Consider the following 13,478-nt stretch of genomic DNA (forward strand, 5'->3'; position numbering starts at 1 on the left):
TACATCAGACGTTATTTTAAATGAGTATTCATATATGAAAATCATTTTGTTCCAAATGGAAACACAATCACCTTGTACAAACTTTGGATGAATAGGAACCAGTGGTGCAAAGGTTCGTGAATAGATCCATGATTACAAACGATGTGACGAATCAAAGCAGTAAATGTTGTGTGTGGGTTTTTTCCAATGACTCTCAGGTCATATGAATGGAGATTAAGAAATTATGAAGTTCTAGTACAGCAGTGCTTACGTCCTCTGAACATGCTCCTGTGACATAAAAATGCCCCCGCATCTCACACCCCAACCCCACCTCTCAGCCTCCTACCCCACGTCACCAGCACACGGTTCATCTTCCTGGTTGCCATGGCAACACAGTTGCTGCTTGTCATATCTGAGTTGGGTGGGAGAAAACACAGGCAAAGCTCTTTTCTCTAAGTGATGCTCATGATTCATCAAATTGCCAATTTTGACGTGAATCCAGATAATTTCCTTAATAGTTTCTGCCACGCCCCTTTCACCTCCTTGTTCCTTAGACTGTAAATCATGGGGTTCAGCATGGGTGTCAAAATGGCATAGAAGAGAGAGATCAACTTCTCCTGGAGGACAGAGGGGCCGGAGCGGGGCTGGATGTAAGTGACAATGGCCATGCCATAGCACAGGACAACCACGGTGAGGTGAGAGGCACAGGTCTGAAAGGCTTTCTTTCTTCCCTCTGTGGACTGGATCTTTAGGATGGTGGAGATGATCTGTACATAGGACAAGAGTACCAGGCAGAATGGGGTCATCAGCAGGACGATGCTAGAAACCATGATTGCAATCTCGTTGGAGGAGGTGTCCACACAGGCCAGCCTGACCACAGCTAGGAGTTCGCAGGATATGTGGTCAATCAACTTGTGGGTGCACATGGGCAGCTGAAAGGTGATGGCGGTCTGCATGAGAGAGTTGACGGAGCCGCTGACCCAGGATGTGACGGCCAACCTGTTACACAGCCCTCCATGCATGACGACCGAGTATCGCAGGGGGTCGCACACAGCCACATAGCGGTCATAGGCCATCACTGCCAGCAGAACAAACTCAATCCCACCCAAGCCCAGCGAGAAAAATAGCTGGGCTGCACAGCTCACGTGTGGGATTGCTTTATGTTCTGCAAGAAGATGCACCAACATCTGAGGGACGATGCTTGTGGCATAAGAGACATCAACAACCGAGAGGTTGGTGAGAAAGAAATACATGGGAGTGTGAAGTCGGCTGTCCAGTCTGATCAGAAGAACGATGAGGAAGTTCCCCAGGACTGTCACCAGGTATGTGATGGAGAACAGGACAAAGAGAGAGACCCGAGTGTCCCAGCCACTGGACAAGCCAAGGAGAATAAACTCTCTCACCCACGTCTGGTTATCTGTTCCCATTAAAAAACGTGAGAATTATTAATCTGCGAAGAATCAGAAAGAACAAGCTGTTGAATCAAAGAACCATAAAAATAATGTGTTATGAATACCTACTGTATACAACTGGCCAGCCTTAGCCACATGTTTCAGATCATTGAAGGGCCATCGTCACAGGCTTTATCTTGATATATGCATACATTATATCTCTTCTGCATCAGAGACAGACCAGCGCTTAATAGAACAGATGTGGCCTCAGGGAGACCCACTAAAAGCCTGGAGATAATGCAGTTCAACTCTAGGAGCGCTCTCTTTGCACCAACTTGCCTCAGATTTAAAGTGAGGAGAGCTTGACAGGTGACCATGGCAGGTAAAATGGTAAACAATGAAAAAAACCCCGTTGGAAAGTTACAAAAACTACCTTCACTATGTTAACTAGACCCACCTTGATGAAATGGGTAAAGCCATTACAAAACGAAAGTATTGGGAAGAAGCTGGGGTTTGTGAAAAAAATCTGGAATTAGAGAACTTAGGTTTGAAACCTGATCTTATGTAGTCGCTATGCGATTTTGGTTTAGTGACAAACTTTTATGTATGAAACAGGATGATATTATACAACTTGCAAGGGCATTTAAGCTCAAATGTAGGTAATGTTGGAGAAAGTACTCTGTGAATTGTCCTGGAAGAAGTACTGTAGTAAGATGAAAATTAGTAATATGACCTCCGCCTTGGGATAGAAAAGATAGCAAATGTGATTTTCCTACGCACGCCCTCCACAGACCTAAATAATATTGGAGGCGATTGTGAAAAGAACTGATGACTTAGGACTAGTAGGGTCACTGTGGGGACCTGGGGACTCTTTGTCGTTTGAATGGCCTTTGATCTCTTCAGCCTCAGTGGCATACGATCGGGTAGGGATTGTAATTGTTATCTTGTTCCTTTCATTTTGCTCTTTCCAACTTGCTGCTGTTAAGAATCTACCATTTGTATATGGGCTCAAAAGAAAGAAAATGAGAGTTTGGATGTTTGACTTTCAAGTTACAAGAGAGGAAGGGAAGCAAATGTTTAAGGACCCTTCTTCACTGCCCAAGGCAGAGAAGAAGGCATGAATTCATGGAGGTACATGTTGGAATGGAGTTTCCCTCATGTTTTATTTTGTCCCAGAAGTGCTTTTTCAATGGAACTATATGTTATAAGATCACCTTTGAACATCAAACGGACACTGTTTACAGTCTTTACAAAATGTATAGGACCAACTTATTCTTATTTCTCCATGCCTACGTATTCACTAACTTTCCTTTCCTGCCTGTATCATTCCAAAGCCTGTAAGGGCAGGTTAGGATCTCTGAGCAGAAAGGTGAAGGCTGTCTACACTTCAACTTTCTGACTTGAGAAAGGACAAAAAAAAAAAAAAAAATCCCAAGCAGTTCCAGAAATGCCTATCTCTTTCATGGTTCAAATGCATGCATTTTCATCAACCTCTTTCCTAACATCCTCCCCTCTCAATAGTTCCTCCCCCTTTCCTGCTCTATCACAATCTTTCCATCACCTCCCCTCACTCTGCTTTTCTTCAATCATGGCCAGACTGAGAAAACATTGACTCGCCTCAAGGAAGTCTTTCTAATTTAATTCCAAAACATCAAAAAACATTTGATTTTAAAAATCTGTTAGCTATTGTTGAATACACACCAGAGGTGCAGCAGAAAGTAGACTACCAGAGTCTACCAAAAAGTAGATGTTTCTTTCTCTATTAATTTGGCAAACATCTATAAAGTGTCATCTTTGCTAAATGCTGGTGGATTTCAAGGTTTTTAGTACACCTCCCTGTGCTCAAAGATCTGAAACCAACATAAAATAATACTGAATGTCAACTGTAACTGATAAAAAAGTTTAAAAAAAAAATAAAAGAAGATCTGAGCCATCCAAAAAAGAGATGACACAAAAGAGACCATCAGACCATCGGCCCACTTGTCCCCCTGCTGCATGTGCAAGTTGCCCAGAGAACACGACAGCCAATGACTCAGTGTGTTCTTTTCACACACCCTGTACATCTCACTACCAATGAGTGACAGTGTCACATCCCACAGAAAGGAGACCCTCAGGGCCCAACCTCTTCTGCTTCCTGGGAACTGAAGCAAACCCCTCGACATCTGTGAGTCTCAAAATTCTCCGTCTGTACAATGCGGCTAATATTGGCCAACTGGAAGGTCACTGGTGAAATGAAGGAGGTGAAGATCCAACGTCCCCATACAAGTGACTGAATTAGGGCAGGGTCCCATTATTTGATAACTGATCTAACCTTTGCTTTCATGCTCTCTCTCTCTCTCTCTCTCAGAGTCTTACTCCTTCATTTAGTCCCCTCTTTGCCATCCTGGGCTTTCCTGTGCTCCTGAATGACTCCTTTTCCCTCATTACAAAATACATACAGACCTCTGAATAAGGGGAGAGGAATCTTGGCTATTCATCATTCTAACTATTTATTCCTTTCATACCCAGAGTTCTAAAATGATAGGTATCCACTTGCTGGGTTTATTTCCTTGTAATAGTCATCTTTTAAGCCATGGAAGTTGGTTTTCAGCTTCACTAATCCATAGAAATTGTGCTTTTAAAGATCACTTGTGGCTTTCTTGTCACGAAATCCAGCCACTTTCATTTGATTTTTATTGTTCACTTAACTTTTAACAAGGTTAACTATTTGCTCCTTCAAACTCTCAACTCTTTCATATGCTTTTGTTCTGATTTTCTTACAATCTATTATTCTCTATCTGCTTTCTGGGATAATTTTCTAAATTTTCCATTACTATGTGCGTTTTGTAAAGTTCTGTGCTCACAATATGTACTCTTCTTTCTATAGTTGTTCTTTTTCCTTGAAGGGCTTGTGATTTCTAACCGCAATAATTATTACTAACGTATTATACGTAGTTCACCCTCAATTCAACATTTATCTCCTCGACTTCTCTCCAAGGATCCAGATGCTTTCCCCAACAGCTTAATGAATGTCTCATCAATATCTCACCAATGACTCCACGTATCTCTCCACACACTGTTCCCTCCTGACTGTCCTATTTCTATAAACAGAACCAAAGTTCTCCCACTCTCCTAACACATTCTGTGATTTATCCCTCCTCCTCACCACTCCACAGAATAAATTCTTTCTTTATTTTTTAATTACCTGTCTCCCACCTTTCCCACAGTGTTCATTCACAAGCTTGCCCTCGTCATTCCCACCTTATGGAGTGCCACGGCTTCCTTATACATATACCTGACATAACCCCCCTGCACTCCATACCTTCTACACGCTCCGTCCAAATTAGTCATGCAAAATACAAATTTATTCACACCACTTTCATGCACAAACAGATCGATGATGTCTAAATGTACACAGAATGAAGTTTATCCTGGACAGAAGAATTTCCACCCAACCCAAGCCCTGCCCTATTTCTAAATTTTATTTTACTTTCTGCAGCATGATTACTGTACCGTGTGTTTCACAGCGAAGTATTTTATTAAAAGAACGACAATACCTTTCACTGATATGTTAGCTGATTATTTTCAGCCTACCAAGGCTGCTATTTATTTCCAAAGACCATGGCTTATTTCAAAATCATTAGTACCCAAATATACCTTTTGTCCACATTCATACAGTCAAAAGGTTTGGGTCTCATGGTAGATAAAGAAAATAGAAATGTCATCAGCATTTGGAAAGCCAAATGAAGCAGGAAACGTGTTCACCAGATGCTCTTAGCACCGCTTGCATTTAATACCTTGTCCATTACGCTGGGATCAGCTCCGTCTCAGTAGTGCTGGGTTAGGGTGGAGGATGGGCTAGCCCCGGATAATGTGCGTCACGTCTCACTGCTCCTATCATGGTCTTCTCAGGCCTAACTAGTTTACAGGATCTATAGGTCTCCGTAAGTATGTATTTTTCTTTGAACTCAAATAACTAAGGGGGAAAATGTGGGAATACTTTCTCCATTTGTCTGTACAAACAAGACAGCTGCACGGGTTAGCCATGCAGCTGGTAATCAAAACCAGTGATGAAATCTGATATATATATAGATGATGTAATACAGAATTGTACCCCTGAAATCTATGTAACTTTACTAACAATTGTCACCTCAATAAACTTTACTTTAAAAAAACAAAAACAGTGATGAGCAATGTGTGCAGTTATGAGCCAGATCGATTTAGCTCTTCGAGTGTGTTTTGGGTTCTCTTCTCAGTATCTATCCTAACTCTGGCTACTTTACCTTTATTAAGGTCCGTAATGTTCCCTTAATAAAGAACAAAATCCCATTTTACATTTTTTGGGTCATATCACGCTCATATTCAACAAATCTCAAACCACACCTCTCTACATATGTTTTGAGCTTTCTTTGTCTACTCAAAAATGAACCATCTAGGTGTCTCCTCAGAGCACAGAATTGAATAATGACGTACTAAAGTTCACCTCCTTAGACACTAGCACCATGAAGGAAGGACTTCTTCATGCTTGTGTTTTATAAATTCTGGCTGATATAGGGTAATTACTGTGCCCATAACAAACAGGGCACATTACAGGACTTAGTATGAAAGGTGCCATAGAAATAGTCCACAAAAAATTATCTTTTTAAGGTATTGTTACTAATACATAAAATCTGTTACTTTTGTGTTGAGTGTTATCCTTTGGTAAAATGTTTAGATATGAAGTAAAACCATACATATATGCACAACTAGTTTTCGACAAAGGAGCCAAGAACATTCATTAGAGAAAGGAAAGTCTCTTCAATAAATGGTGTTGGGAACACTGGACTGCCACATGCAAAACAAATGAAACCAGACCACTACACAAAAGTTAACTCAAAATGTACTAAAGACTTGAAGGTAAGAAGTGCAACCATAAAAATACATAGAAGAAAACATCGGTGCTATGCTTTTAGACATGAGTCTTGGCGATGTTTTTGAGGATTTGACTCTAATAGCAAGGGAAACAAACAAAAAAAATAAACAAATGGGACTAGATCAAACTAAAAAGCTTCTGTACAGCAAAGGAAACCATCAATAAAACAAAAGGGCAACCAGCCAAATGGGAGAAGATATTTGCAAATAATATTTCTGATAAGGGGTTAATATGCAAAGTATATAAAGAACCAAAGTATGTAAAGAACATACATTAATAACTCAACAACAACAAAAACCAAATAACCTGATTATAAAATGGGCAAAAGATCTGAACAGACATTTTTCCAAGGAAGACTTACAGATGGCCAACAGGTACATGAAAAGATGTCCAATATCACTAATTAGGGAACTACAAATCAAAACCACAATGAGATACCACCTCACACCGGTTAGAATGACTATTATCAAAAGACAAGAAATAACAAGTGTTGGTGAGGATGTGGAGAAAAGAGAGCCATTAGACACTGTTGGTGGGATTGTAAATTGGTGCAGCCACTATGGAAAACAGTAAGAAGTTTCCTCAAAAAATAAAGACTAGAACTACCCTATGATCCTGCTATTCCACTTATATGTATTTAGCTGAAGAATAGAAAACAATAACTCAAAAAAGTATGCAATCCTATGTTCACTGCATCATTATTTACAATAACCAAGATATGGAAACAACCTAAATGTCCATCAATAGATGAATGGATAAAGAAGATGTGGTATACACACACACACACACACACACACACACACACACACACACACACGAATACTACTTAGCCATAAAAAAAGATGAAATATTGACATTTGTAACAACATGGATAGACTTTGAGGGTATGATGTTAAGTGAAACTAGTCAGATGGAAAAGGAGACAAGCTATATAATTTCACTAACCAAACTCGTAGATACATACAACAGAGTGGTGATGACCAGGGGGGAAGTAGAATACGGGAAAGGAAAAATGAGTAAAGGAGCTCTAATGTATGGTAACAGATGGAAACTATAGACTTTTGGTGGTGGACATGCAGTAGAGTATACAGATAATCGAATTATAATTTTATATAATGTTATTAAGCAATGTTACCTAAATTTTAAAAAATAAATAACTAAAATTATTCAAGTATAAATAAACAAATAAATAGGAAATTATATTACATGGGAAGTTTAAAATATGAAGTACCTAATCTTATTGTGAACTAGTGGGAAAAATCCTGGGTAGGTATGGAGAGAAAAATCAAATTTCCTCAGTTAAAAATATTACTTTTTCAGACCTGAGTTAAAAATGCCTCCATATGTCTTCTCCCACTATCCAGTAATTATTACTTACACAAATATCAGGACTGAAATGTTCTCTCGATGACAAAGAAATAAAGACAAAAAGTGGGTGTACAGATTTCTCACACAATTCCTTTTACATGACAAAATACACCTAATTTAAAAGTTAAATTTTAGTCAATCATTATAGTCCTTTATAAAAGCAAATTTACTCATTGATTCCATAGAAACTGTCAGTCTTTGGATTATGAAAACTGATGTAAATTGTAACCAATTAAATGTTATTGTTCACCCTACTCTACCTTCATAAATTCAACCAAAATTATTTTTCCTATTTGTTTCAATCTCTTACTACCTTTGGCTCTTACATCTTTGGCTAAAAATATATATTACCTGAACAAGAAGATGAAGAGTGAAAAATTCAGACAACCGTGCTAGCTGATGTTAAAACCAGAACTAGTATTCATCTGAGAGAGAATGGGTGGAGAGGTAGATAAAACTTGGCTTGGCCTCCCTTTTACTGAGTCTGTCTTCTAATCCTTCACCTTTGAGCGAAATAGTTTCGTGTTATCTCTGTAATTCTCTAAACCAAGGCCTGCCTCCAGTAGAAATGACCCTAGCTCTAAAATTGCCCTTTGCCCTCCCCATCTAAAAAGGACTATCAGGAGAGTCAAGATCTTAAATATATTTCAAGTTAAATATATTTCTAGTGGTAAGTCAGGCAGTGATTTTTGGTAATATTTTTGGTAAACACCTGATATTCTGGAATCATGGAAATCAACATTTCCCAACTAGTCAATTATAATTTACTTAAACTCTGACCAGTTGATCTCCCGATGGGAGCCCCTTCCTTGCCTTGCTCCCTGCAGTTCTGTAGTATGCCTGAGAGGAAAGAGTATTAATAGCCCCAAGTAACAATATGGCTTCTCAACACAGAGCATCCTTCTAGCCTTTTCCACACCCTCCCCATACCTGCTCTAACAGCACTGATAAGGTCTCCAAGGTCTATGAGCAACTGCTCATCTGGAAATCTGAGAAACCTGACCCATAGATACAGTCAAATGAACGCTGACAGAATGTTCATATGTTGGTGCCACATAGACAAGGTCGTTATCTGAGATTCTCTGGAAATGTCTTTAGATCCTGCTGTTCACATTTTTTAAAATCAATTTTTAATTACATTTAGTTTCCATTGCTACTCTATGGATCACCAATCAAAAATACTCGATTCAACTTTACCAAGGATCGAAGTGTTGAGGGGTTAACACATGGGTACGTTTTCCATTTGCCCCATTCATTGCCATGTATTATTTCCCTACCCTGGTTAGTGTATTACACATTTAAAACCATCAAAATATTTTCCACTTCTGTTGGCTGGCTGCTTCAATAAATTATATTATTTCTCTCCCCCTACATTAAGAAGAAGTATTAATTTGAAAAGACTCAGGAGATATGCATACTCTAGAATGATTCTTCAGTGTGTCAACTTCCAGAGTTATGCTGTATTTCAGAATAATAATCCTTTCCACTATTCATGCCAATTTGAAGAGTGCATGAATAAACAAAATGTTGGATCGGCCTCAAAAATCCAATCTGAAACAGTGAGGCTTAAAGATAAGCCCATCAACCATATTGTCTCCCATGTAGAGATGCTCGATAGCTAAGGGATAAAAAGCCAAAAGCTTTTTTCCCCCCTGAAAGATGGTTTGTTCATCACCTTTTATAACGCTCCATTGAGTCTTTATCATATTTGCCTTCTTAATTGGAGTCCTCTGCAATCTTAGCAGAGACACTCAGAAGTTCTGAACACAGAACAAGAGCATGTGAAAGAAAAGTCCCATACCTACAGATACGTTTTCTATCATGTTGGTCAAAATAAACCAGAACCATACTTTTATATAGTTGAGCTGTAAATAAAAACGGCACTTTCATTTAGTGAAAGATTCATCTGACCTGTGGCTGAATGGGTCACTTGGATGCTACATACACTGGATGCCGCCATCATGGGCAGAAATATTTGCATCATCCTAACGTTTGGAACAGAGAACCCAAGGGCCACGTGGGTGGGTGATTTCTCAAAAACCGTTTTATACCCTCAGAAGACAATTAGTTTACTACTTCCTGCCTGGATTTACTTGCCTGGCTTTTCACACAATCAGCCATGATTGAGGTCCAGTGTCTCCACTATGTGCAAACCTGAAATCAAAGTTCCATTCTGTAAATGCTCACCTTTTTCATATCTCTTGACCCCTACAGGTAAGACTAGGGCATTTTTCCACAGTATAATCCCCTGTCTATATTTCTACAGTGCAATCCTACAGCTCTTCCTAGAGGAACCAACCCTGAAATGAGAATCAGGAGACCTCAATTCTAGTCCCAATCCACATTCTGAGTGCCTGTGACTTGAGCAATCCATTTAATCATCTTGCATTTCCATTTTCTTACACTGAAAGAAAAATCCAAATACTTTGCATACATATTCTTAAGGAAATAATTGAGTAAGAGACTTCATAGTGATTAACAATTTATCTTTTAGTAAATGTCATATAATCCTACGTGTTCATAAATATTAACACCTAAGTGTCATTTTACAGATCTGGGCTTACCCCTTAGTATGTCACCAAAATTTGATGTAGAATTCATTCAAGGTATCTCCAGTTTCTAAAGACTAGTCATTCTCTTCCTCATACCCCTTTGTTTCACTTTCTTTTTCTCTGCCAGGACTGACACTTTGGAATGGATAATCCTTAGAACAGAAATGTACCTAAGCCTCCAGTTTCAGAAAAGCAGCATCACTTTACTACACTTTCCATACTATTTAGTGTGAGATGATTAACATTTATGATTCCTAGCTCTGATCCAAGTCCCAAACAAATCAGTTCTGTTTCTGGCCCTCTAGAAACCTCTGTGTACACCCATTGTGTTGATACCTCTGTTAGCACTCTCAAACATTGATTAGTGCCTGATAACAGGCATGTCTGCTTCAGTTTAGGTTTATGTGGGTTTCTAAAGAGTGCTCCCCTTCAACAAAATGACAGACCATAGAGACAAGTGTCCCAGACTTTGGCTCCTGGCCTAAGGACTCCTGTGGGACTACATGACCTTGTGAAGAAAACTGCTGGGAGGACGTTCACAGGTGGCCTCCAATTGGCTCATATACGAACCTAATGAGTGTAGCAGTAGCTGAATTAGCAATGCAGGGCTCACAGACTCCCCAAGGAGCTCTATGCCTTAGAGTGTTAATCGCTTTGTCACTCCCTATTCTCTTACGCTGTCCTTTTCTCCATGGTAAGCTACTCTCTCCATCCTCCTCAGCCTACGACAATCCACTGAAGCCTAAGGTCACTCTACAAAGTCACTGAAGCCAGTTTTCTGAGGTTTTAGGATGGCCTCCTGTAGTCCAAACCTGACTTCTAGCTCTCATGCCCTCATTTTAGCGAGCGGTGATTAGGCCTGCATTCAAACCTGGTGAAAAACCAATTGTCCTCTTCAGCTCCAGGTGCCCTGACCTCTCCTTCTGGAGTCAAGAGAGTTGTTTTCACTTCCCTGAGATACGTGCAAAGGGCTGCTGTGAACATTGCACGTGTGGGTGGACATCCAAGTACATCTGCCACAGTACTATTTAAGTTCAAGAAACAATAGCAATGAAAAGACTGAAGCCTCCAAATAAGACCTACAAAAATAGAGTATCATGGGCTCCAGGGGATTAAAAAAGGAAAAAGAAGATGCGAAATTCTTAATACAGAGAGTTAACTTTCTATACATACCTTTTCAAATTTGTAATATTTACAAAAAGATTCAATGTCCTTTTGAAAGCCTGCAGTCACATTACCGTTCTCGGATATTCTGCAGGCATCATGAACCCTAGAAGTCAATCATTTATTCCGTTATTCATTATCTAGCCAGTCAAACACCTAGTAATTCTCAAAACCACCATTCATACATCCTCTCATTCCAATTGACTGTCACCATCTCAATACGCACTCATCCACCTCCTCTCAGGCTCATCCACCCATTTATGTATTTCCTCAGCCACACGCCAATTAATCTTTTACTTCATATTCATGAATTATCTACCAAATCTTCTATACTCGCACCACATATCCTCCTTCTGCTTATCCACTACTTTATTCCATCATGGTTCCATGGCCTCGGGTATTACACACGGCACCCAGTGACCCTGACAAAGTTTCTGTGATAGTCCAGGAACTAGAAAGCAGAGGTGCTTCTCATTCTTCACTGCATTTCTGAACGCGCATAGAGTTAACAGAATTGGTTGTATAGAATCTCTGAGGAAAGCTGGAAAAATTCCATGGCTATGAGGACTTTAGTCTCAGTATCTAGAAGTTCACATCACTACTGTTTTTCTCCACTCACCTGCAGATAACAAAGGTAAACTCCCAAATTCCAAGCTTAACAAGAATGCCACAGCACTCTCAGGCACGCCTACGTACAACCTTGGAAATGTTTCTTCTCATTCAACCTCCATCGTTCAACAAGTTATATCAACTCTTACTAGTGAAACCAGGAGTCGTTATGACTTTGATTAAATTTAGCCTGGAATCCTAGCTCTAGAAAGCATGTCTCTCTCTCTACCCCTCAGAGACCTAGCACCCCCCAGGCAGCAGAAGATTGGACCTGACAAATGGTCACAAGGTCCGGACCTCTGGCAGGCTGCAGATAACATCTTGACCTAAGTTATGTTTCAGCTCCTGAGCCCCAAGGTGGAATGACCCCCTGGCTACTTCCCCAGAGGCACACCAGAACAGACCTCAGAGGTGTCCTCCAGACCTGAAGAAATGATTCATTTCCCTTACCTCACCTCTGACCAATCAGCTCCCAGCACGACCCCAAAACCCCTAACTCACAGTGTCGTGATTTTGCCCTATAGAATCCATATCCTACATGCCATCGGGGTGTTCGGGTTTTTGAGCCTGAGCTTCCTGTTCTCCTGGGTGGTGCCGTTCATAATAAAATAGCCAGTATTTCCCCAGTGCAATTCTCGGTGTTGGGTGTTTGGCTCTGCTGGCGCCGGGTGGACAAACTCTGCTCTGTTAACACTTTGAAACATCTGTCACATGGGTCCTTCCTTTCCATTATGAATACTGCTGGTTTTATTATTGTTTATTATTATTTTAGCATTTTGTTCCTAAATGCCATATAATTCAGTGCCTTTCAAAGCATGACATGCTTGATCCTCCCCAGACTTATTGTCAGAAACTATGTAGGTAGGATCCAGCAAACTGTGTTTTTATGAGCCTGTCAGGTGTTTCTGGTAGAATAAAACTTTTCAGGTATTTCAGAGAGAATAACATTGGAAAGCTACTGGAACAATTCATTCTGTAAGACCACTGTCACATTAATTTTCCTTTACATTGTATTCTATGTCACCCATTTCACAAAGATTTGATCTGGAGTGCCCATAGCTTTAACGCCAAATCTCAATTAACAGAGAGCAGAGTTTCAGTCCATCACAACCTGAGCTTTTCCCTGCTCCTCTCCCATGTGAACTTCCACACATCCTACAAATCCTGTAAGATGCTCTTTTGTGCCCAGGAAGCTCATCTCATAGGTGTCTACCTAGAAACTGAATTAGTTCCTTCAAGAAGCAATGACAGACACACTAATACATGCCATCAATGTGTAGGCCTGGGTTTGAAAGGAGAACACGAATATAACAACTATTTGCTCCAAACTGTACACATATCATTGGGGTAAGCTGCTACCAGATAAGTGGTTTGCTTGACTTAAAATTTGTTTGCTTAAAAAATCATTATTTGCCATTGTTATATTTTACTTACCTGTAATTTATCCCCCACGTCCCCTACTTATAATTTGTCTGTTAAAACAGACCTTTCTAAGTAACTGAAAATGTACAACTCTGGTGCAGG

General features: G+C 40.0%; 1 protein-coding gene across 1 annotated transcript; it reads right to left on the reverse strand.

The window, feature by feature from the left end:
- Nucleotides 1–362: 362 nt before the first annotated feature.
- Nucleotides 363–1,462, reverse strand: LOC117018325 (olfactory receptor-like protein OLF3). The gene has a single exon (XM_033099281.1). The coding sequence runs from the start codon at nucleotides 1,404–1,406 to the stop codon at nucleotides 453–455; it is 954 nt and encodes a 317-aa protein (XP_032955172.1). The 5' UTR covers nucleotides 1,407–1,462; the 3' UTR covers nucleotides 363–452.
- Nucleotides 1,463–13,478: the final 12,016 nt, after the last annotated feature.

The sequence above is a fragment of the Rhinolophus ferrumequinum genome, chromosome 26 (assembly GCF_004115265.2).
Source record: "Rhinolophus ferrumequinum isolate MPI-CBG mRhiFer1 chromosome 26, mRhiFer1_v1.p, whole genome shotgun sequence".
Taxonomy (NCBI): domain Eukaryota; kingdom Metazoa; phylum Chordata; class Mammalia; order Chiroptera; family Rhinolophidae; genus Rhinolophus; species Rhinolophus ferrumequinum.

Bases quoted from the DNA above. Each gene is read 5' to 3' on its own strand.
- LOC117018325 (XM_033099281.1), bottom strand. From the start codon at position 1,406: ATGGGAACAGATAACCAGACGTGGGTGAGAGAGTTTATTCTCCTTGGC.